A 26236-nucleotide genomic window follows, 5' to 3' on the forward strand; every position below is an offset into this window, starting at 1 on the left:
TCGTGTGTTCACGTGTGAAATTAGTTATTGATATACAATATATTATTTCGGCCACAATTACTAGTTTAAAAGCAGGTTTAGGATATGACCCAATATGCCTCATCCATCCCTCAAAAGTATATAGCTAATTCGCAGTAATCCCAAAGAGAAGACACGTGATGATTTGCGTTTGAAGGCGCTCACCATGATGCACGTCCTCCACTTCAACGCACACAGTTGACATGGTTTCATAAATACTATAGTACACCTCCGTGTCCGCTTCCAGTAGGAGCGCTTTGCTTTAAATTTTTATTCGACTCTGCGGAAATGATCCCCCTAGGTGGCTATAGTTCTTGCCAGGAGCATCAGTATCAAACCTGCAAGTGCAAGGGATTTAGACAAGGAGGGGGCGGTGAGTGTAGAGAAGAGCGACAGCAAACGAGAGAGAGCGGGGAAAGGAGATAAAGTTATTGCAGCGACGTGTCTAAAAGCTCCGCTTGTTAAAAAAATAAAGCTTCTCAACTCGTTGACAAAAAGATTCTATAGGAACAAATAAAGAAGATGGATATCATTACGGAGAATACCCCTGAAATGGAATGTGTTGACCAGGGCGAGGCGCTTCACTCAGACAGTGCCTATGGGTCATCTGCGGTGGACACGGATACAGAGGACTGCCTGACTCCCCTCGAGATCACGTTCCCCTATAACGAGGACCTAATGCACAAGGTGATTAGGCTACTTTTTCATAACTTAACTCGTAGGCTAACTTAAAATCACCAAAGAGGCTGAACTCACATAAGATGATGTGCTAAATTGGCCAATTCTACTGGGGTAGCCTATCTCTATATACATAATCTACCTTTTCAATTGTACTCTTTTGTAAATATATATTTTAATATTTAAGTGTGTCTCTGTAATAGTATAAAAGTTAACTTTTCTGTCTGCGTGAACAATGCCTTCATTATGTGACATGGGAGGAGCTACAACAGTCAGCATTCTACTTGAGTGGATATGTCAGTTGTATGTGTAATGTAGAGGTAATAATATCAAAGTTGGACTGACTATGTAGGTAAGCAATTTGGAATGGTTGCGCATTGCAGGGACATCTCAGTGTGGGTTGACTGCTTGTGGAGAACCCCTTCCCTTTGCCAGCTTCCATGACTTCATTCATCTCTCTCACCTGAATCAGCACCTGCCAGGTTTCAGGGGCCCTGGACAGCCAGGCTGACAGCTGTACATGTCTAATGGGACAAAAAGAAGATAGAACTTTGTCCTCCAGGTTACATCTTGAAAATGTAACCTGACTATCACTTTCTATAGTGGAATGTAATGGTTGAACTGCTCCCCTTTTGTTTTTTGTGAGCCACAGCAACACACATACATCAGCAAGAGCCTACTCATATGATGTCATTATTGACTGCATTTTTATTTGTACTTCATGTGAGGACACTTGGAAATGGAAGGGATATGTATCAGGATTGGGGTCAATTCCATTTAAATTCCAGTCAATTCAGGAAGTACACATAAATACAAATTCCAATTATCTTCAATGCTTTTCAATGAGAAAAATGTGGTATTAGAATTGGAATTTGGTTTACTTTCTGAATTGACTGGAATTAAAATGAAATTGACCCCAACCCTGATATGTATGCTTCCTGTACGTTCTCTGTTTCTTCCTATGTGTAATCGCATAGCCTTGATAGAACATCTTCCTGTTAAAGACCAATGCTGCTTTTTAGGACATTAGCACTGATGCCAACGTTAAGTTATTCTAGAGAAATCTGCATCTTTAATTACTTTTTTTTACCTCAGGAAATTTGTGGGTGTGGTGGAAGTAGATGGGCGGAAATGTCATGAAAGAAAGATGAGACTTGGGGCACGTTATTCCGTTAGAGACCAAATTCACTTTAACGCCACATAATTTTTTTCACAATACACCCACTTATACTCATCAACATTGTTGGGGTAAATTACTTTAGTAAGCAACATCTAATATTAACTTCATACTTTTTCATATCACTTTATTTTTAGGGCAAGTATTGAAATTCATAGAAAGTAGATATTATTTATCCATAGGCATCAAGTGTTATGCTAATAATTTGATCATTCTATAACAACTCCATTCCCCAAAGCAGCTAGATAAATCCAGCCCTCACGCCAACTGACTGAGAATACTCCAGTGTAGGAACAGAAAGTGCTTATGTTGAATGTTTCCATTTACCCTGTGTTTCTTTCACAAACAATGCAGCATAATGACTCAGTGGGTGTATGAGGACAACCCCAGAGGTAGATTCTCATTAACTGAAGGAAAACAACAACCTTTTGCTATATTAGAAAGAGAGAGAGATGGGTGTTTCCTCTAGGTTGACAGAATCACATAGCCTTATAGTTTGTTTTTGACTTAGTTAATTGTGAGACATCTGTGGGGGTTATTAGTCTGGGAACCAGTCTGTTTAGCTATCATTCCACTCCTTGCCACTCCTGTCAGTTAAATAAAGGTGAAATAAAAAATACAAGTTTTGCCACAGAGACTGGCCTGTCAGCTGATTGTTCTTTGGTTGTTGGAAGAAACGGAGTACACGGACAGGTACCCAGGTTAGGGGGTTATGCCTGATTAACTAAAACAACTCAGGGGGGAGTTGGTGCTCTCTTACTACGAGAGCTTGTGTGTTGCTATGGTAAAAGCATCTCTCCCCTGTCCCCTGTGGTAGGCTACACCCCCACTTCCTCTCCATTTTCCCAAACTCTCTGCCCCCCCCCCCACCCCTCATACAGACATTAAAGTTGGATGAGGATGACAAGAAATAGTAATGTAGTTGGTTGACAGTGGCTTCTGGTTGCTCAGGCCTTCACACAGGGTACACCCACTGTGTGTGTTTGTGCTCCATGCGTCATCAGACGAAGCCGCAAGTCTGCGTCAGACTGTTGTTGGTGTTGTGACCGTGTATTCATGAATGCTATCCTGTCCTAAGCATCCACCCCCACAATTAACCTTTAATAAAATATAAGTGAATGTTAAAGTCGCTTCAAAAGGTCAGTGTTTATTGGTTGATTTGAGATTTTAAATTGATCTGAGATTTTCAATCACACATTTTAAAAGGTCAATACGAATGTCAGCACTTATATCTAGTCCAGTCCCCAGACAGTCTCCACTTTGTATTCTGTAGGAAGAGAAAGAGATAATCTGGGTGAAGACTAGAAATAATGTATTTTAGCTAAATCTACCATATCTGGTGAGACAGTAATGAAGAAATTAACATTTTCTTTCTGAGGCCTAAAAAATGACAAAGTTGAAAAAGGGATGTGAGTGATTAGAGTGTTGGGGAGCTGGGTGGGCTGTGAGGCTCTATGAGCCAGCAGATAAGAGGCAGTGGGGCCGCCTGCTGGGAGGTGATAAATGTCAACAAAAGAGGCGAAGAGCGTCTGCTGACTGCTGCCACGGAGCCCCAGGCTAGCCACACAATGCAAGCCACCAACCTGATAACCATGGCAACAGGGCCTTATTGATGCCCACGTGCAACGCTCCCCTCTCAAATCAACAGCAGATCCCCGTTGGGATGACGCATGACCCACAGCAATGGGAAATCATTCCTATCGTATAAGAGGACCCTTGACTGAGTGTTGACTGTCTCTCTCTCTCTCTGTGTGTGTGTGTGTGTGTGTGTGCAGAGGTGCCTGGAGAAGTGGCTATACTAATTTTGCCAAACATTTCCCAAACGGCCCGGCCGGCGAAGGAAAGGCACCCTGTGTGAAAAATTCTATGAGAAACAGTGACATATACTCTGACTGACCTAAAATGATCAATCCCATATTGGTCTTTCACAGTCAGGTACCCAATATGTACTGTGCAAGTTGGCTAATAGTAGGCCTACTATTGAAAGATAAATGAGGACGTCAACCGAGTAAGACATTTAGATTTGTTTGTGTAGATACCCTTTAATTCAAGTGTGCAGGCACCTAGCACTGTTGTTTGGTTAGTGGTGTTTCTGTAGCACATATAGCACAAGATGGAGATTGCAAAACAAATGGCAATAATTGATGCAAATAATCACTTTATATTAATTGGCATGTCTTACCTTGCTTCAAAGTAGCCTGTATAGCCAAAATCCCACCATAGAAACCTGGAGGTAATTATTTTCTAAAGACTTCCTCTTATGCATACTCCTGTTCTATTGGTTTTCTTTGAGCTTTCTTTCATTGTCTAGCAGCCAAATGTAATTATCCTAGTCATATTAGCAAACCATGATAGTTGTTACATCTTTAGATCTCCCCTCTTTCTAAATATAGGCCTACCGTAGCGTGCACATTGCTGCACCTAAAATGTGAAGAAATAATAGTTTATCAACATTTTAAGCGAAACATTCTGATCTGTTCCATCAGACTTATTTATTGATAAGGCATATACCTCCACTACACTACTTTGGTATGCATCATGGGGATTAAGAAGGGAATATACACAAGGCCCAACGAAAAATAAGTGGGTATACACCGTATACCTGAGTATACTCTCCACTACACCACTGTGTGCGTGCGTGTGTGTGTGTGTGTGTGTGTGTGTGTGTGTGTGTGTGTGTGTGTGTGTGTGTGTGTGTGTGTGTGTGTGTGTGTGTGTGTGTGTGTGTGTGTGTGTGTGTGTGTGTGTGTGTGTGTGTGTGTGTGTGTGTGTGTGTGGCCTGCTGATGTGTGTTTGTCTGTGCTGTGTGTCATTGTGCAAGAGTTTTTTCAGTTGAGTGGGCAAGGAGAGATCTCTTAATGCTCCCTTTGGGGCACAGAGCGCATCGCCTTGAATCCAAGTAGCATGGCTGACATGATGCTCAGGCTGCAGCTGCCTTATATCCCTGGTACATTCAGACTCATCCACTGCCATTTCCCTCCTCCCGTCGGGTATTTACCCAACTGACCTTCATAGCATCACATTATATTACACACATTATATGGCATCAGGCAAGGGCATGTTCCGCACTGTAAGCAACAGATGCACATATACAGTAGGGTACGCTACACCCACTCATTGTACAGGCCTATAGATGAGCAGTGTGCTGTTCTGTACTGTACACTCTTAGAAAAAAGGTGCTATCTAGAAAGTAAAATGGTTTTTCGGCTGTCCCCATAGGAGAACCATTTGAGGAACCCTTTTTGGTTCCATGTAGGACCCTTTCCATTGAGGGTTCTACATGGAACCCAAAATGGTTCTTTGTGGAACCAAAAAGGGTTCTCCCTGGAACCAAAAAGGGTTAAGCTATGGGGGCAGCCGAAGAACCCTTTTTTATAAGAGTGCACTATGCTGTTCTGTGTAGTGCTGTTCTGTGTAGTGCTGTGCTGTGTAGTGCTGTGCTGTGCTGTGTAGTGCTGTGCTGTGTAGTGCTGTGCTGTGTAGTGCTGGGTAGTGCTGTGATGTGGCTAACCTGCTCTCTGTTCTTCCTGCTATCCACAGACCATCATGGTGGGAGACAGCGGCGTGGGGAAGACCTCTCTGCTGGTCCAGTATGACCAAGGCAAGTTCATACCCGGCTCCTTCTCTGCCACTGTGGGCATCGGCTTCACGGTGAGTCTCTGCGTTATTGTCTGCCATGAGCCATAGGGGACAAGTGACCATGAAGGGAACAGATCACTTTGTTACTGGGATTGATGGGACAACAAGTGTCTTCCCTTCCAGGGTCCCTAAATGCTGTTGTCTGAGGTGCCAATCATCTTCCTCTTTCTGCAATCATAATGATCTTTAGCACACAGTTGGGTGTTGCTAGAAAGCGTGTGTATGATTACAGTTAATGATGCACCAGTTGGTCTGTTCCCTGATGGATAGTTGTGTTTCGCAGATGTATCACTCACTGTTGTGAATGTGAACTGGAGTGATTGATTGTCTGCATATACGGTCTACATTATCACTGTGGTGATGTATGGTGGGCTTCCATTCACAGAGAAAATGAAAGTAAGAAAGAAAGACAGAAAGAACGGGACTGTAAAAGTTATAAAGCTCAGGGTGATGCTATTTTCAGAAATAGACCTGAATGTTTTGTGCTGTGACAGACAGTGATGACTAAGGCTTTGTTTGTCTGAAGGCATATAAGCCGTACAAAAGCAATGCAGAAAAAGGACACACAAAGCTGCTTACCTTGGAGATACGAAAAATGCTTTGTCATACAGTAAAAGGTTGTGACAAATGCAGTGGGTATAAAAAGGTTTGGTTGCACTTGCAGAAACCTTTGTTGTACTAGGTGGATAGAAGATTAACCAAGGTTCGCCAGTCTTTCTGTCTGTCTGTCTGTTTGTCTGTCTGTCTGAGCCCACAACTGCCTGTAATGTGAAGTGATGGAGCTAGAGAGAAATACACTCACAGACATCTCTTTTTCTCGTCTCTCTCTTTTGAGCACTGGGGAGAGACAAACTCTTAGTCAAAGATTCAGCTGGTATCCATCCACATGATCATGCATGGCTTGGCAATTAGGAGAACATTTTTGACATTATGTCATGTCAATTAAGTGAAAGAAAATGAGATTCTCATATGAACACTGTCTGTTATTAGTGTATTTTCTCAAGGCTACATACATCCTTTGAAAAGTAGACATAGGTGAGGAAAGACCACCTACCTGACATGTTGTGGATTAAATTGTAGGAATTTTTCAGAATTCTGAAATCACTGGAATAACATTAATTTAGGATTGAAACCGAAAAGTGTATTTTTCAGTGGCAACACGTTGACAGACGTTTTTTTTCGTTCGCTGAACTCCTCCTCTTTCATGATCAACGAGTTCAGTAACACCTGTGACTAATAACTCGTGCCATCACTGCCTGTTGCGTCCGTGGCTAGGTTGAAGACCTAGTTGTTTTCATTTATGAAAATTACAAAAAACTGCCTCATTTCATAGACCTAAATAACATTATCTTCATTGGACAAATGACAATAGCAACGTCGTTTCATCTGCCAACGCGTAAAGAATGATGCGGATCCGTTCCAACGTTCTGCATAACTGAGAAATGTTTCCGCATATTGATTATATTTCCTCCACGAATGTAGCCGCGTCCTCAAGAGAATCCCCCATTAAGTTTTAACCACGACTCTATGATTGGCATTAGTTGATTCAGCGTCAAGAAATTGTTCTTAGAAAGCGCTGGGTGGTTTTGGACAACGCTAAATGACTGCCGATGGACTCATTGCTCGTGTTAACTGGTTTTGAGTCACTGGCATCTCGGGAGGAACATCGCGCGGCGCGCTGACAGATCTCGGTGATACTGTGGTGATAGTCATTGCGATGTCCACAAAGAAGGCATCGTTGAAGGATAAAGAGACTAAAAACGGAACATCAAAATATGTGTTGGAGAGATGCGCCTCGGTTTGCGAGTATTTTGATATTGCCTTCAAGGTCTGTATTAGGCTATTCTTATTATTGGGATATATATTATTAGGCTATGTTTATTATGTGCTTATAACAGTATTATGCTTATGATCATGTTATGGCGCTGCCTGCTGGTATTAATATTGACTGTAGCCTAATTGAGAAGCTTCACTGGTGGTACAGGTGGCCATCTCTCAAACAAATGAAGGAAAATATATTAAAATACTCTGCCTATTCTGCACACCAGTACACTCTTATAAAAAAGTCTGTCCCCATAGAAGAACCCCTTTGGTTCCAAATTAAACCCTTTTTTGTTCCAGGTGAAACCCTTTTTTGTTCCAGGTGAAACCCTTTTTTTGTTCCAGGTGAAACCCATTTTTGTTCCAGGTAGAACCATTTTGGGTTCCATGTAGAACCCTCTGTGGAAAAGGTTCTAAACTCAGCAAAAAAAGAAACGTCCTCTCACTGTCAACTGCATTTATTTTCAGCAAACTTAACATGTGTAAATATTTGTATTAACATAAGATTCAACAACTGAGACATAAACTGAACAAGTTCCACAGACCTGTGACTAACAGAAATGGAATGATGTGTCCCTGAACAAAGTGGGGGTAAAAATCAAAAGTAACAGTCAGTATCTGGTGTGGCCACCAGCTACATTAAGTACTGCAGTGCATCTCCTCCTCATGGCCTGCACCAGATCTGCCAGTTCTTGCTGTGAGATGTTACCCCACTCTTCTACCAAGGCACCTGGAAGTTCCCAGACATTTCTGGGGGGACTGGCCCTAGCCCTCACCCTCCGATCCAACAGGTTCCAGACGTGCTTAATGGAATTGAGATCCGGGCTCTTCGCTAGCCATTGCAGAACACTAACATTCCTGTCTTGCACGAAATCACGCACAGAACAAGCAGTATGGCAGGTGGCATTGTCATGCTGGAGGGTCATGTCAGGATGAGCCTGCAGGAAGGGTACCACATGAGGGAGGAGGATGTCTTCCCTGTAACGCACAGCGTTGAGATTGCCTGCAATGACAACAAGCTCAGTCCGATGATGCTGGACACACTGCCCCAGACCATGACGGACCCCCCACCTCCAAATCGATCCCGCTCCAGAGTACAGGCCTCAGTGTAACGCTCATTCCTTCAACAATAAACGTGAATCCGACCATCACCCCTGGTGAGACAAAACCACAACTCGTCAGTGAAGAGCATTTTTTGACAGTCCTGTCTGGTCCAGCGACGGTGGGTTTGTGCCCATAGGAGACATTGTTGCCAGTGATGTCTGGTGAGGACCTGCCTTACAACAGGCCTACAAGCCCTCAGTCCAGCCTCTCTAAGCCTATTGCGGACAGTCTGTGCACTGATGGAGGGATTGTGCGTTCCTGGTGTAACTCGGGCAGTTGTTGTTTCCATCCTGTACCTGTCCCGCAGGTGTGATGTTCGGATGTACCGATCCTGTGCAGGTGTTGTTACATGTGGTCTGCCACTGCGAGGACAATCAGCTGTCCACCCTGTCTCCCTGTAGCGCTGTCTTAGGCGTCTCACAGTACGGACATTGCAATTTATTGCCCTGGCCACATTTGCAGTCCTCATGCCTCCTTGCAGCATGCCTAAGGCACGTTCACGCAGATGAGCAGGGACCCTGAGCATCTTTCTTTTGGTGTTTTTCAGAGTCAGTAGGAAGGCCTCTTTAGTGTCCTAAGTTTTCATAACTGTGACCTTAATTGCTCGCCGTCTGTAAGCTGTTAGTGTCTTAACGACCATTCCACAGGTGCATGTTCAATAATTGTTTATGTTTCATTGAACAAGTACGGGAAACAGTGTTTAAACCCTTTACAATGAAGATCTGCGAAGTTATTTGGATTTTTACTAATTATTTTTGAAAGACAGGGTCCTGAAAAAGGGACGTTTCTTTTTTTGCTGAGTTTACATGGAACCCAAAACGGGTCTACTTGGAACCAAAAGGGTTCTACCTGGAGCCAACAAGGGTTCTTCATAGGGTAATCCAATCGGGACAGCCAAAGAACCCTTTTAGGTTCTAGATAGCACCTTTTTTTCTAAGAGGGTAGCCCTTGCTTTTGTGAAGTTTCCCCTTAATGTAGCATAATATACCACTATGGAATAAGAACAGCTGTTATCATTGTGGCAAGCTTCTATTCTGTTTACATTACTCTTAATTACCCCACCACTATCAATTATGTGCCTTGCCACACACCAGTGCACACCAATTTCACCCCTCCCTTATGGATAATGTCAGTGGTGGAAAAAGTACTCAACAGTCATACTTGAGTAAAAGTAAAGATACCTTAATAGAAAATGACTCAAGTAAAAGTGAAAGTCACGCAGTAAAATACTTAAGTAAAAGTCTAAAAGTATTTGGTTTTAAATATACTTAAGTACATTTGAGCAATTCCATTTACTTTTGATTCTTATGTATCAAAAGTATAAACCAGAGGACACAATTAAATGTTTAAATTTTTTATTGACGGATAGCCAGGGGCACACTCCAACACTCAGACATAATTTACAAATGAAGAATTTGTGTTTAGTGAGTCCTACAGATCAGAGGCAGTAGGGGTGACCAGGGATGTTCTCTTGATACGTGTGCGAATTGGACCATTTACTTGTCAAAATGTAACGAGTACTTTTGGGTGTCAGGGAAAATGTATGGAGTAGAAAGTACATTATTTTCTTTAGGAATGTAGTGAAGTGAAAATTGGCAAAAATATAAATAGTAAAGTACAGATACCCCAAAAAACTACTTAAGTAGTACTTTACACCACTGGATAATGTATCCAATGTGACACAGGTTTATTTGATATGAATCACGGTATTCAGTCCTCCCATTCTTAATGATATCTAAATATTGTCTCAAGGAAGAATGTAGCACTTGGTAATACAGGTTAACTGCATACCACGTAATAGTACATTTCTCTCCAAATCTTAGGGGGAAAAGTCCATGTTATTGTATTTAAAATGTAGTTACAGTAAAGGTCCATATTGTTACATAGTACTTTTAATCATGAGCGTTTGGGGATTGATCAGAATCAGGAGAGTGGTTAATGAACTAGACCAAGTTAATGAACTAGACCAAGCAGAAGAACAGGTCATTCACACATCAGTCTCATGATGGTTTGTGCAAATATGATCTCTCATACATATCCACTCTAAGCTGTTTTACTGCAGAACACTACTCATGTTGAAATATGAATGATCAAATTAATAAGGGTAGTCCCACACATCAACCACATAATTTAGTCTACAACCTTATAAAGATGAAATCAACTGATGGATAAAATATCCAAACTAAATCAGGCGCCCAATAAATAACCAGGAAGTTCAGATGAGGCTAAAACAACAAGAACATTTTGCAATAGGATCATGAGTCAGTGCTTTGACACTTAACAACACTAGTCATCATGATGTCGTGAAATTCTAGTTTTATAATTTTCACTTCTCATGGATGCACAGCATCATGAAATAATCAACAGGTTACTTTCAGAAAGTAATTTGCATATGAACCAGTTGCACTCTATGATTCATCTCTTAAGACCAAACATTGTTCAGTGAAAGCTTGTTTGGAGTTATTACCATTCTTCTGGTCATGTGAGGGTTGATGCCAGTGTGTTGGGCCCAGGTATGACCCCTAACCCCTCTCTCTGACCTCTGGCTGTGACGCCTCTCTAGGTGATGCTGCTGGGAGACTCTGCGGTGGGGAAGACGTGTGTGCTGGTGCGCTTTAAAGACGGGGCCTTTTTGGGAGGCAACTTCATAGCCACCGTGGGAATAGACTTTAGGGTGAGAGAGATGTCAGTAGACTCAGAGTGGGGTCAACTCATGGTTGGAAGGTTCTTTGTGTCTATACATTCATAATGTATGCATTATGTCTGCTGTTTTTCTCTGTTCTTTCTCATTTCTAAATGGTCTATTTACAAGATAAACGCTAGAATGTTGTTGAAGACGTTGTACGTTACGTTACGTTACCCCCACAAACGATGTTCTGTCCTGGCTGGGGTCAAATAAACAAGCAGCTCTCATGTGGGGGACAGATTGGTGGGGGACAGATTTCCATAGCTTCCAACCAGCTGCTGGTGAGAGAGAGAAAAAGATAGAGAAAATGAGTGAGAGATGGAAAAAGAGAGAGAATATGGACAGAAAGAAAGACTCTTGCACCAGTGGATTTGGACCCGCTCACCCTCCAAAGAAAACACTCTATCTAATGGCTGGTAAAATGGCGGTTTTGGAGGAAATGATGTTGCATTAAGGCAGAGTACTGTGTTACCACTCTGTGTTGATGGTGTAGACATTAGGACTGCCTGGGATGGGAGTACATCATGGATAGGGATGTGTGGACCGTTTATGTAGACAAATGGAGATTATTTTCTCCATGCTTGTGCAAAAGGTAATAACTATTCATGAGATTCATAAATAAGTGCATTATAACAATGAGTTGTGTGTAGTGACCACCCACGGCTACTTGTATTGCATCTGTATGGAACAGAAGATTATAAGGAGAGATGATTTTGAGAATGATACAGGATCAGTCTATGTTCCTTGCTGAGCCTCCAGCTATACCAATCAATACCCTGTGTGGATGGGAAGACTGCTGTGACTAGCTCTAACGTGGCAGGGCTATTTTGGCCCTGCTTCCTTGTAGCAGTTGCTCAGCATGGGGCTTGTCAACGCTAAGCCGTGTGTGGCCAATCTGCGTAATAATTGGAGGGAAAAACGGAAACCCATGGCAACTAATGCAGGGGTTGGACCATGTCCGTTCTGCCAAGGTGGAAGTCTCAATGGGTGGTGACCCCCGTTAAGAGGGGACATTTTAGAAGATTGGACTCACTTCAGAGAGAGTGTGTGTCTGTCACAGTGTGCTCACAGGAAAGGCAGGGGCTGACTGTACCCGGGTACTGATAGTGGAGTAATGAGGTTAGCTTAGAGGAAGTGATATGTACCAGTTGTAGCGTTCACTTCCTTCATTTCAACATTGTTGCTTGTGTCATGTTCTCACTTAGTGACTTTCCTCCTGTTTTCCCCTGAAATACAAACAGGAAGTTTAAAAGGCCAGGGTGAGGTTAACTGGTTCAGTTACCTGCATAATAATGACACCTACACAGCAGACTGACCTTACAACAAGCTGTTATTGGTTGACCTCTAGAATGTGTGCCATTGGGTTTGTTCGTGAGTGTATGTGTGTGTGTGTGGGTGGGTGTATGTACGTACATATTTGGGACTTAGTTTAGAAGGGACACATCATTTCACATGACTTAGGCATCTTATTCCTTCTCAATTTTCCATATTCTTTCTATACTTCCTCGAAGAGCATCTTTCACAAGATATGTTTTTCACTTGGAAGCATCTTATTCCTCCTCAATCTTCCATATTCCTTCTATATTGTCTTGAAGAGCATCTTTCACAAGATGTGTTTTTCACTAATCCATATCTGTAGCTAATATTATTTTTTTCACTCATGACTATTTTAGACTCCTGCCTATACAGAAAATCACATGGCGTCCCTGACAGCCACAGGAAATTAGCCAGGGAGTGGGTTGTTATTTTGCCAGTTGTCACGTTCGCTGGAATAATTATCAGACCAAGGCGCAGCGGATGTTGAGTTCCACATAATTTATTAGTAAGTGAAACTTAGCAAAACAATAAACTAACAACAAACCGTGACTACAGATGTGCTACGTGCACTAACTCAAAACAATATCCCATAAAACACAGGTGGAAAAAATGCTACTTAAATATGATCCCCAATTAGAGACAACGATTACCAGCTGCCTCCAATTGGGAATCATACCAATCACCAACATAGAAAAACAAAACTAGAACCCCACATAGAAATAATAAACTAGACTAAACCCCAGTCACTCCCTGACCTACTCTACCATAGAAAATAAGGTCTCTCTATAGTCAGGACGTGACACCAGTCTTCTTTCTCACTATTGTGCAATTAAGTCTAATTCCAGAACCTCTGTAGTGTGGGTGTAGCAATTGGCTTTCTTTGCCCGGCCTCTGAAGATCCTCTTAGTTTTCATGTTGTCTTTATGAGTCTATATACCAGTGGTGATTTTAGCATGGAAATCTTGGTGGGCCCCCCCCCCAAAAAAGTGGGATGCATGCCATCAAAGCCACAACACTAAACAATACATGAATTGCACTATAACGGTGACAAACAGTGCCCACAAACTGTTAGGGCCTACGTAAAGCTGTCCCAACACCTTACCACTGCTAAACCTGGCTTTCAGCGGAGCCTTGTCTGGCAGCGGAACAGTTCATTCAGCCTCATTTACTGCCTTTTAAAAAACATAGCTGACATGGCAGACTTGCTTAAACAAATGTGGTTTCTACTGACAAATGAGATGTACAAACTATGGCATAAGGGGACGACAAGCGGATAAGAGGCAATCCGTAATTCCGATTAAGATGTTAATGAGCAAGCCACGACGGACGTAGTCAATATAACTATTTGTTCAGCACTTTTGAAATGTATAGCGACAGAATTCAGAATATGGGCCATTCTTACAGTATTCTCCCTGTACACCAAGTCAGAGCCGTAGGATAAAAAAGGGGACATATAAACAGACAATGAAAGCTTTTACAATATTCGATGATTACAGTTCTCCAAAACAGGTTATAGGCTATATGTGCACCACCAAGTTAGAACAGTAGGCAAAATTAAGAGGTGAAAGTAGACCAAATTATTAGGGTGAGGCACATTGAACGCCGTTTGGTTGAAAGCTGTACAAAACAGTAGCCAAACAAGCACACCACGAATGATGTGTTTACAATACCGCATTGGTGAAAATAGACCAAATTATTATGGTGAGGCACATGGGTTATGAACAGGTTACTACACAACAAACACTTAGTATTACTTTCTTAGCTACAGTATACATTTCTCCCTTGCATATTACATAATTTATGCAGCAGCATACAATACATTTTTGGACTCATCTTGTGAAGGTGGCGCAGTGGTCCTTTGTGGGCAAATTTTGTCATCAGACTTTGTCATCAGACTTTGTCATTCTCTGGATTTATGGTGGGAACTCTGGGGGGGGGAACACAGCCACTCCATTGAATAGCAGGCTAACGTTAGTGGTTTCTTTGCAATGCTTGCAGTTAGCCACTGATTCCTTCCAAACGACTCATTGTTGAATTTGCAATTTCCAACTTGTTGTGTAATCTTTATGTCCAATGGCCGATGAGCACCGATACGTTTTATCAATAATTTCTCTTCATTATTTCTCTTCATATGACAAGGATTAAAAAGGATTTGCTAGTAGATTGTCGACTTGATGACAGCTGATGATGACTGCTAGCTAAGACTTTAAAAGTAAGATGTTGACATGATCAGTCCAATCAAAGCTACTGTAGATATAACGTGATTTGAGGTCATTTTATCTATGGCCAATGACCTTGAGCCTTCTTGGAAGGGCACTTCTAATTTAAGTCTATGGCAGAACCCAAAGGGCTCACATTCTTGATGTCTACCCTTACTAAAGGCTGGTGACAGTGTGTCCCCATCAGTGACAGAACACTGAGCCAATCACAGTGCAATGCTCCTATTTTCTGCTGGCCTGCCCCACCACCACATAAAACACTGAGCTAGGCTGAAACACCTACATTTTAGAGCTGCCTGTTTATTTGCAGCTTTATTAACTCAATGATATATATATTTTTTTTATATTGTTTGTAAACTGATATGTGACACATATTAATGCCAAAATAACATGTAAAACAGGCAAACCCCCCAAAAAACAATATATATATATATTTATTTATTTATTATTATTATTTTATTAAAGGTTGGGGCTCACAGGCCCACCTGCCCTGAATGACGGGTCGCCACTGTTATACAGCATGCTGTGCTATTTCCGCTCTGTCTGTTTGTTCTTTAGAATATTCTTGCTTTCTGAAGCTTCTTAATATTTAAATACCTGTGATGTGTTTTGTCTGAGTCTGTCTCTATTATGCAAAGAGACCCCCATAGACAGTCCTGTGGTTAACTGTTTCCTCTCCTCATCAGAATAAAGTTGTTACGGTGGACAACGTGAAGGTCAAACTCCAGGTGAGAGAGCAGGGACCTCTACACCCAACATTGATGCCACTATTCCTGTGATCCTATCCCTACCAGTCTAATTCATTAAACCACAGTCAGTATCATAATATTACACAGTGGGCAGTGGCGTATGTGGTCAACACTCAAGTGTCCCTATGTAACCACAGTGTATCTATTGCAAATACGTTGTTATCATATCCTGTTTTATTAACAATGCTGGCTGAGAGGTGCCAAACATTTAAATGCCTTCGGTGGGTTTTGTCTGAGCAGCACACCACCCTGCATCCCAATGCTGGCTTGCCTCTGAAGCTAAGCAGTGTTAAGCAGGGTTGGTCCTGGTTGGTACCTGGATGGGAGACCAGATGCTGCTGGAAGTGGTGTTGGAGGCCAGTAGGAGGCACTCTTTCCTATGGTCTAAAAGAATATATCCAATTGCCCCAGGGTAGTGATTGGGGACATTGCCCTGTGTAGGGTGCCGTCTTTCGGATGGGATGTTGAACAGGTGTCCTGACTCTCTGTGGTCACTAAAGATCACATGCCACGTATTGTAAGATTAGGGGTATTAACCTCGGTATCCTGGTTTAATTCTCAATCTGGCTGTCATACCATCATGGCTACCTAAACATCCCCAGCTTCCAATTGGCTCATTCATCCCCCTCCTCTTCCCTGTAACTATTCCCCAGGTCATTTCTGTAAATGAGAATGTGTTCTCAATCAACTTACCTCGTAAAAAAGAAATAAGCCACGTGACTATTCTAATGTATTACACTGTAAAATATATTGATCATTAATTTCCCATTATCACGTGCATACCATTGCATGCTCATTGGTTGCTGCTGGTTGGGATATTGTCCCGTTTTCCAGGTTTATTACATTGTTTTAATTAATTTTTCACCTCTTTCTCCCAGATCTGGGATACTGCAGGACAGGAGAGATTCCGCAGTGTCACGCATGCCTACTACAGAGACGCACAGGGTAATCTCTGCTCTATTAAAACACTTCCTGGTTGTATGTGTGGTAGAATGCTAAGAACACGTGGCTGTGTGAGACTCTCTGCCTTTCTCTCCTCAGCCCTCCTCCTGCTCTATGACATCACCAGCAAGTCATCCTTTGACAACATCAGGGTGAGAAACCTATCATGTCACTCTTCACTCCTCCTTCTTATCTCCTCACGCCTTCTCATAAGCCCCCTTTTAGAGAATTCCTTTTACATGCCAAGTAATATATGGCCTCCACATTACATTACTGAAGTGACCTCCACAATGACATTTCATGACATTTCCAAGAAGCCATTATTTAAGTTTTTGAAGGTTTGGGGATAAGGGGAAGTGCAGCGCAGAATGGAGAATAGTAACCAAAGCAGAAGAGCAGAGAAATGTATTCTGTTTTTGTAGAGAGGGTCTCCTTTAGCACTGGCATTTTTACTGACTAATCTCCTTTTTAATCTCTCTCCCCCCCCCCCCCCCCTCCCATATAGGCCTGGCTGACTGAAGTTCATGAGTATGCTCAGAAGGATGTGGTCATCATGTTGCTCGGCAACAAGGTGTGAGCTAGACATCCTTTTGGTTTTGTAGAGTGTATCAAGAGAAGTCGTCATACCAAAAGTAACAATAAGAACACAACACACACAGAAACATATTTGTCTCTGCTATTGACTTTGTAGCCTAATTACACACACCCACACACACAGTGTCTCAGCCTCTGAGTTTATATTGAAGCTGAATTAGAACGTTACTAGTGAACACATGTGTTGTGATGATTTCAAATAGAACTGGTGGCATCTCCAGTTCAGCAGCACCCATAGATCATGTGCCCCCTCTGGTGGTGCTACTACAGAGACACTGGGTCATTGCTGTCACGTTCCACCAGACATAATTTATTCCCAGAGCTGGGGAGAGCAGCAGGACAGGGCACATTTCTCTCTGAGCAGTGTTTGGCCTGTGGTCAGACACTCAGAGGCAGCCTGGAGACTGCCCTGGGAACTGCTGTGGCTTGTGTGGGCTGATGTAGTGGTGCCTCTCTGGATCTAATGGACTAGTTGTGTCCATGACTCTCCTCTGCTCTGTCCAAACAGACGGACATGGCCGGAGAGAGGGTCATCAAGCGTGAGGAGGGAGAGAAGCTGGCCAAGGTAAGAGACAAGGCCCACTTAAGGGTTTGCTCCACTCTCCTATTGCAAAACACCAAGTAACCTCTTCAAAAGCAACTGTACAGCACTGTGAAATGAAAACAAGCTTGAAATGTTGATTTATAAACTGCACTTGTGAACTGATGTTCCCTCAAGTGTTGGAGAGATGTATCACTCTGAGTGTTTGGTAGTGAGTTCATTCATATGATGAATGTGGCGTACTTGAGTAGTGCCATTAAAAGCCCTGGATGCTTTTCAGGAATATGGAGTCCCTTTCATGGAGACCAGTGCCAAGACTGGAGTCAATGTAGAGCTGGCCTTCCTGGCTGTAGCAAAGTAAGTCACGACTCATGTTATTTCTAAATTAAAGTTGCACTGTATGTGAAAGGGCAAAGACATATTGCCCAATTATGTTCCTCATCTCTCCTTCTCTTTTCCCTTATGTTTTCAATTTCTCTGCTCTGCACTGCTCCATCCCACACACTCTCCTCTCTCTCTCTCTCTCTCTCTCTCTCTCTCTCTCTCTCTCTCTCTCTCTCTCTCTCTCTCTCTCTCTCTCTCTCTCTCTCTCTCTCTCTCTCTCTCTCTCTCTCTCTCTCTCTCTCTCTCTGCCTCTCTCTCTCTCTCTCTCTCTCTCTTTCTCTCTCTCTCTCCTCTCTCTCTCTGCCTCTCTCTCTCTGCCTCTCTCTCTCTCTGCCTCTCTCTCTCTCTGCCTCTCTCTCTCTCTGCCTCTCTCTGCCTCTCTCTCTCTCTCTCTCTGCCTCTCTCTCTCTCTCTCTGCCTCTCTCTCTCTCTCTCTCTGCCTCTCTCTATCTCTCTCTCTGCCTCTCTCTCTCTCTCTCTGCCTCTCTCTGCCTCTCTCTGCCTCTCTCTGCCTCTCTCTGCCTCTCTCTCTCTCTCTCTCTGCCTCTCTCTCTCTCTCTCTGCCTCTCTCTCTCTCTGCCTCTCTCTCTCTCTGCCTCTCTCTCTCTCTCTCTCTCTCTCTCTCTCTCTCTCTCTCTCTCTCTCTCTCTCTCTCTCTCTCTCTCTCTCTCTGCCTCTCTCTCTGCCTCTCTCTGCCTCTCTCTGCCTCTCTCTCTCTGCCTCTCTCTCTCTGCCTCTCTCTCTCTCTGCCTCTCTCTGCCTCTCTCTGCCTCTCTCTGCCTCTCTCTCTCTCTCTCTCTGCCTCTCTCTCTCTCTCTCTGCCTCTCTCTCTCTCTCTCTCTCTGCCTCTCTCTCTCTCTCTCTCTGTCTCTCTCTCTCTCTCTCTGCCTCTCTCTCTGCCCCTCTCTCTCTCTCTCTGCCTCTCTCTGCCTCTCTCTGCCTCTCTCTGCCTCTCTCTCTCTGCCTCTCTCTCTCTGCCTCTCTCTCTCTGCCTCTCTCTCTCTCTGCCTCTCTCTCTCTCTCTCTGCCTCTCTCTGCCTCTCTCTGCCTCTCTCTGCCTCTCTCTCTCTCTCTCTCTCTCTCTCTGCCTCTCTCTCTCTCTCTCTCTCTCTGCCTCTCTCTCTCTCTCTCTCTGCCTCTCTCTCTCTCTCTCTCTGCCTCTCTCTCTCTCTCTCTCTCTCTGCCTCTCTCTCTGCCCCTCTCTCTCTCTCTCTGCCTCTCTCTCTGCCCCTCTCTCTCTCTCTCTGCCTCTCTCTCTGCCCCTCTCTCTCTCTCTGCCTCTATCTCTCTCTCTCTCTCTCTGCCTCTCTCTCTCTGCCTCTGCCAGGGAGTTGAAGCACAGAGCTGCCCAGCAGCCTAACGAGCCCAAGTTCCAGATCCACGACTACATTGCATCTGAGAAGCAGAAGTCTGGCTGCTGTGGTGGCTACATGTAGCCTAACCTCTCACCAACTGTTACACCACACCAGGCCACAGTGAAAGAGGAGCGAGAGAGACACACAAACATCTACAGAGAGAGGGAGGGAGGGAGATAAAGAGAGAGAGACATAGAGCAGTAGGGAGACAGTCCCCCTAAAATAGCATCATCAGATAGCGAGTAGTCAAAAAGAGCAGAGCAACCACATTGTGAAAAAGAGAGCACCTGGTCTGCTCCCCACCTACTTGGAAAGCCTATGGCCACTAGACAACTCTCATTCTACCCCTATCAGGAGAAAAACCATGTCAGTGTTTTCAGTTTGATAGAAATCCTTTACCACTGTATTTAAAATGTGAATTTATATTTAAAACATGCTCGGATCATTTAGTTCATGTGTATCACATGCTGCAGCTGCAGCCTGTCAGCCTTACTCATTATTGCCATAAGGAAGGATTGGAAATCCAAATGGAATTTCTTGCCCCAATATTGCCATATTTACAAAGAAATGAAGAAATGATCTGATCACTTTATGTAAAGATGTTAGCTGGAATAAAATACAGATTTTCTGGGGCTCATGGCTTCATATGTTTCCCCACATTCTATTCAGGACTAAATGCCATTATACATGTTGTATGAGGAGTACCCTCTACTACTCCGGTGTCATACACAGCGTGTCCCAGATGCGGCCTCTACCAGTCATTTTGTAATTATACTCCAAATTAACATTATTTTCTGAAATGTTGTGGTCATATGTTAATTGAGGTGGTGGTCAGAAGTTCCAGCATAAGTTTTGATTTGCTTTTAAACGTGCCATCCACCACGTGCCATCCACCAATGAGAGAGCTCCCTCAGACACTTGTTGTTGAGTCTCTATCAGTCATCATTAATGGATGTTGTTGTTGTGTCTCTACTGTACAGGGGTTGTTCATGGGTTGCATTGTGTAAAATGTTCCTTTGTATTTGGTTCATTATGAATGTTTGCTTATTGAATTTGCTTGATGTCACAATTATTGTCACTCTATGGAGATGTCACAGTGATCACAAAGTGCCATGGAAAAGTGCTTTGTTATCGTACAGTATATAAAAACTATTTTTTGTAATGAAGATGGTGGTGTTTTATTGCAGTGTGTGTTTGTATATCTGTTCTTTGAGTCTCTGGGGAGGAGGAAATAGGTCAGGGTTTCCCAACTGGCGGCCACTGGTGGTTTTAATTGACCCCCCAAGTTTTCTGAGCAAAAAAAAATATATAAATATACAGTACCAGTCAAATGTTTGGACACAACTACTCGAGGGGTTTTCTATATTTTTACTATGTTCTACATTGTAAAATAATAGTGAAGACATCAAAACTATGAAATAACACATGGAATCATGTAGAACCCAAAATGTTCTTAAACAAATCAAAATATATTTTATTCAAAGTAGCCACCGTTTTCTTTGATGACAGCTTTGCACACTTGGCATTCTCTCAACCAGCTTCACCTGGAAGGCTTTTCCAAAAGTGTTGAAGGAGTTCCCACATATGCTGAGCATTTGTTGGCTGCTTTTTCTTCACTCTGCATTCCAACGCACCCCAAACCATCTCAATTGGGTTGAGGTTGGGAGATTGTGGAGGCCAGGTCATCTGATGCAGCACTTCATCATTCTCCTTCCTGGTCAAATAGCCCTTACACAGCCTGGAGGTGTGTTGGGTCATTGTCCTGTTGAAAAATCAATGATAGTCCCACTAAGCGCAAACCAAATGGGATGGCGTATCGCTGCAGAACGCTGTGGTAGCCATTTTGGTTAAGTGTGCCTTGAATTCAAAGTAAATCACTGACAGTGTCACCAGCAAAGCACCCCCACACCATCACACCTCTATCCTTCACGGTGGGAACCACACATGCGGAGATCATCTGTTCACCTAATCTGCGTCTCACAAAGATACAGCGGTTGGAAACAAAAATCTCAAATTTGGACTTATCAGACCAAAGGACAGATTTCCACCAGTCTAATGTCCATTGCTCGTGTTTCTTGGCCCAAGCAAGTCTCTTCTTATTATTGGTGTTCTTTAGTAGTGGTTTCTTTGCAGCAATTCGACCATGAAGGCCTGATTCACGCAGTCTACTCTGAATAGTTGATGTTGAGATGTGTCTGTTACTTGAACTCTGTGAAGCATTTATTTGGGCTGCAATTTCTGAGGCTGGTAACTCTAATGAACTTATACTCTGCAGCAGAGGTAACTCTGAGTCTTCCTTTCCTGTGGCGGTCCTCATGAGAGCCAGTTTCATCATAGCGCTTGATGGGTTTAGCGACTGCACTTGAAGAAACGTTCAAAATTCTTTAAATTTTCCGCAGTGACTTACCTTCATGTCTTAAAATAATGATGCACTGTCATTTTTCCATGCTTATTTGAGCTGTTCTTGCCATAATAAAACATTGGTCTTTTACCAAATAGGGCTATCTTCTGTATACCACTCCTACCTTGTCACAACACAACTGATTGGCTCAAACGCATTAAGAAGGAAAGAAATTCAACAAATTTACTTTTAACAAGGCACACCTGTTAATTGAAATGCATTCCAGGAGACTACCTCATGAAGGTGGTTGAGATTCTTCCGTTGGCATTGAGGAGTACACCACATCACTCACTGGCTTCATCAATAAGTGCATCGATGACGTCGTCCCCACAATGACCGTACGTACATACCCCAACCAGAAGTAATTGATTACAGGCAACATCCGCACTGAATTAAAGGGTAGAGCTGCCACTTTCAAGGAGTGGGACTCTAACCCGGACGCTTATAAGACACCCTGCTATGCCCTCCGATGAACCATCAAACAGGCAAAGCGTCAATACAGGACTAAGATTGAATCATACTACACCGGCTCCGATGCTCGTTGGATGTGGCAGGGCTTGCAAATTATTACAGACTACAAAGGGAAGCACAGCCGCGAGCTGCCCAGTGACACGAGCCTACCAGATGTGCTAAATTATTTCTATGCTGCTTCGAGGCTAGCAACACTGAAGCATGCATGAGAGCATCAGCTGTTCCGGACAACTGTGTGATCACGCTCTCCGTAGCTAATGTGAGTAAGACCTTTAAACCTTTCAACATTCCCAAGACCGCAGGGCCAGACGGATTACCAGAACGTGTGCTCCAAGCATGTTTCAAGCAGACCACCATAGTGCCTGTGCCCAAGAACACTAAGGTAACCTGCCTAAATGACTACCGACCCGTTGCACTCACGTCTGTAGCCATGAAGTGCTTTGAAAGGCTGGTCATGGCTCACATCAACACCATTATCCCATTATCCCAGAAACCCTAGACCCACTCCAATTTGCATACCGCCCCAAAGGATCCACAGATGATGCAATCTCTATTGCTGTCACGCCCTGACCTTAGAGAGCCGTTTTATTTCTCTATTTGGTTAGGTCAGGGTGTGATGTGGGGTGGGCATTCTAGTTTCTTTATTTCTATGTTTTCTATTTCTTTGTTTTTGGCCCAGTGTGGTTCCCAATCAGAGGCACCTGTCTATCGTTGTCTCTGATTGGGAATCATACTTAGGCAGTCCTTTTCCCTCTTTCATTTGTGGGATCTTATTTTTGCATTGGTTGCTATTTAGCCCTGCAGAACGTCACGTTCGTATTTTGTTTTGTTGTTGTTGGTGTTCATTAAATAAATAAATAGAATGAACACGTATAACGCTGCGCTTTGGTCCACTTCTTCCCATGACGAGCGTGACAATTACACTCCACACTGCCCTTTTCCACCTGGACAAAAGGAACACCTATATGAGAATGCTATTCATTGATTACAGCTCAGCATTCAACACCATAGTGCCCTCAAAGCTCATCACTAAGCTAAGGACCCAGGGACTAAACACCTCCCCCTGCAACTGGATCCTGGACTTCCTGACGGGCCGCCCCCAAGGTGGTAAGGGTAGGTAACAACACATCTACCACTCTGATCCTCAACACAGGGGCCCCTCAGGGGTGCATGCTCAGTCCCCTCCTGTACTCCCTGTTCATCCTTGACTGCATGGCCAGGCACGACTCTAACACCATCATTAAGTTTGTAGACGACACAACAGTGGTAGGCCTGATCACTGACAATGATGAGACAGCCTATAGGGAGGAGGTCAGAGACCTGGATGTGGGGTGCCAGGACAACAACCTCTCCCTCAACGTGATCAAGACAAATGAGATGATTGTGGACTAAAGGAAAAGGAGGACCAAGCACGCTCCCATTCTCATCGACGGGGCTGTAGTGGAGCAGGTTGAGAGATTCAAGTTCCTTGGCGTTCACATCACCAACAAACTATCTTAACAGTTTCTATCCCCAAACAATAAGATTCCTGAACAGCTAATCAAATGCCCCCCCCCTATTTTACTCCGCTGCTAGTCTCTGTTTATTATTCATGCATAGTCACTTTAACTCTACCTACATGTACATATTACCTCAATTACCTTGACTAACCTGTGCCCCCACACATTGACTCTGTACCGGTACCCCCTGTATATAGCCTCGCTACTGTTATTTTACTGCTGCTCTTTAATCATTTTTTTATTTTTATTTTTTACTCATCTATTTTTTACTTAACACTTGTTTTTCTTAAAACTGTGTTGTTGGTTATGGGCTTGTAAGTAAGCATTTCACAAACTTTTGACTGGTACTGGATATATATATATATCTTTGGGTGGAATTTTCATTGTTGGACATAAAAGACAAAAAATACCAGGAAACCAGCTTCAAGTGATTTTAATTTAAGAAATATGTACCTAAGTATTCCCACGCATAATAGAGACACATGATCGTATACAAATGAAAGTAAGGTTTGAAAGTATTATGTTTTAGTCAAACATGTGTATGTTTGGGCTTTTTGCAGTCTACAAATTATGTGTAATCCTGTGCCCGACCCCAACCAACCGCTCCAGAAAAAATCGGCCAGCGGCTGAATCTAGTTGATGATCCCTGCTGTAGGTGGATGGGAGGTGATGTACTGAAGTTGCCTTCCACCAGGTGGCAGCATTGCTTTTCAAATAATAATAGGGCGTTACGCTATTTACCACTGCTGGCTCAGTTTTACTTTTTAAAGAGCCACTGAACACGCTGATTGGCAGGTGTAGATTTCAGTCTTGAGGTGTTTCCTGACCGATTCCGCGTTTGGTTAATGATGTTTGTCAGCCATGAGAAGCCTATTTCACTTCCTCAAAATCCCCATAATGAATCTAATATTACTCAAGAAATCTGTAATTCATTTGGACGTTTTTGCCTAGGATGTTTTAGTTGCGTGATTTTACATCTAACTGAAGTGTGTGGTACATTATTTCTCAAGTAAAGAAATGCAACACACGTTGTCTTATGTAAACAAAGTCGGAGCTGCTGGGCAGGTCTGTCTCACTGTCTATGCTATTGGATAGAGAGCAATCACTGCAGCTGTTCACCCCATGTTAGTAGGCAATTGAAATTCGTCAAATCAAAACCCAACCTTCATTACCAGTTGTGACGCACGGATGTTCCACACTCAGTTTTAGACAAGACTGACTTTATGACCAAAATTATCCTATTTACACTTTGTAGTCAATTTTGACACACTGTTTCTGACTCATATCGATGCCACATAGGCCGTTTTCAAAGGGATTCGTTGATTTTTAAAGGCAGTCACTCCTTAATATCACCACTCATTATTTGTTTCACACAAATAGCTCCAAACATACACAAAGTCACAAAGTGACTGGATTGTGTTGTGAAATACATCCTACTGAATCATTAAAAATATATAAAAAATAAGCCAGTAATACATCCATTTATTGAGACAGACAGAACATGTTTATTTCAAACCACCACATATAGAGATGAATGTGAGATTGTGGGAATCCTCACAGCCTTGCAATTTGAAAAGGGTTATTTACCGGTACTGTACGAAAGAGGTTCAGTTTGAGCTGAGTTGCAGGGCTATATCAACCTGGATGGTGGAGTCTGTAGTGGAGATGGTGGTGCCAGGCAGAACACCCATTACTCATTGTACCTGGCTCAGCATTGTACCTGGAATCTAGCTCTCCCCTCCCCATCCAGTCTATCAATCTCATAGACCATAAACCTCCTAGGAACTCTTCCTCCTCCACACAGTTGTACAGCTGTACCAACGATTCAATCAAACACAAACAAGATTAATTAATTCCTCAGAAACATCACATAGCACCTATGTCAGCCTTTCTGTATACATAGTTTGAGATGATAGGCTTATGAGAGAGTCATCAATAAATTATAGTGAGTCATCAATATATTATATTAAGGACATTACCATGCATTGATAAGTGTACCTGGCAAATGTCCCAGTATAGAGAAGTAACAACTCTCCTGTGGTTTTGGGTCAGTGAGGTCCTTGCCGTTTTAGTGATGATGTAATAGAGCATTTCTCAAGGAGAGTCTAGGCCCCTTCCTTCCACATAAAGGTTTGCATTTCTTCAGAATTGCAGGGTGGTGAGGTAGACCTATTCAAAAGAGTTTCTGTCTGTCAGTGAGTGTGTGTTTTCACAGAGACAGACAGACATAGAGCGAGGGGGAGGGAGAGAGAAGGAGCACGTGGCAAATGCAGATGTCTTTTCCTGAGCATAATCATTTTATATAAGTATAAAACATATTTCAACATCAGGAATATGCAGTACAGAGGAGGCTCCTGAGGTGCTCATAATAATGGCTGGAACGGAGCGAATAGAATGGCATCAAACACCTGGAAACCATATGTTTGATGTTGTTGATACCGTACCACCAACCTCCTGTGATACAGTACCATATGTTTACAGAAGGACCACATGCATTTGTCACAACATGGCAGCAGCAGCAATCATTTTTGCGCATACACTTGTCGATCATTCCGGCCAATAGCATGCATGCCTCATTAATTTATGCGCCTCCCTCCTCCTGGGGTATTTGAGTAGTGATTGGTGTTACTATCTGTCTTCT

General features: G+C 43.0%; 1 protein-coding gene and 1 long non-coding RNA gene across 3 annotated transcripts; one reads left to right on the forward strand and one right to left on the reverse strand.

The window, feature by feature from the left end:
- Window positions 1–150: 150 nt before the first annotated feature.
- On the forward strand, window positions 151–20390 carry LOC139565083 (ras-related protein Rab-37-like). 2 transcript variants are annotated; one of them, XM_071385145.1, is made up of 9 exons: window positions 151–705; window positions 5414–5524; window positions 15346–15387; window positions 16287–16353; window positions 16450–16502; window positions 16856–16921; window positions 17453–17509; window positions 17766–17842; window positions 19197–20390. In XM_071385145.1, the coding sequence occupies exons 1-9, from the start codon at window positions 541–543 to the stop codon at window positions 19303–19305; spliced, it is 747 nt and encodes a 248-aa protein (XP_071241246.1). In that variant the 5' UTR covers window positions 151–540; the 3' UTR covers window positions 19306–20390. The 2 variants fall into 2 exon arrangements, with proteins under 2 accessions (XP_071241246.1, XP_071241247.1); XM_071385146.1 differs by lacking the exons at window positions 151–705; window positions 5414–5524 and adding exons at window positions 6753–7340; window positions 11001–11111.
- On the reverse strand, window positions 3001–6785 carry LOC139565084 (uncharacterized). Its single transcript, XR_011672859.1, has 4 exons — window positions 6567–6785; window positions 6315–6349; window positions 5385–5544; window positions 3001–3140 (listed from the first exon to the last, which is right to left on the reverse strand). It is a non-coding gene; the product is annotated as an uncharacterized lncRNA (long non-coding RNA).
- Window positions 20391–26236: the final 5846 nt, after the last annotated feature.

Source organism: Salvelinus alpinus, chromosome 36 (assembly GCF_045679555.1).
Source record: "Salvelinus alpinus chromosome 36, SLU_Salpinus.1, whole genome shotgun sequence".
Taxonomy (NCBI): Eukaryota; Metazoa; Chordata; class Actinopteri; order Salmoniformes; family Salmonidae; genus Salvelinus; species Salvelinus alpinus.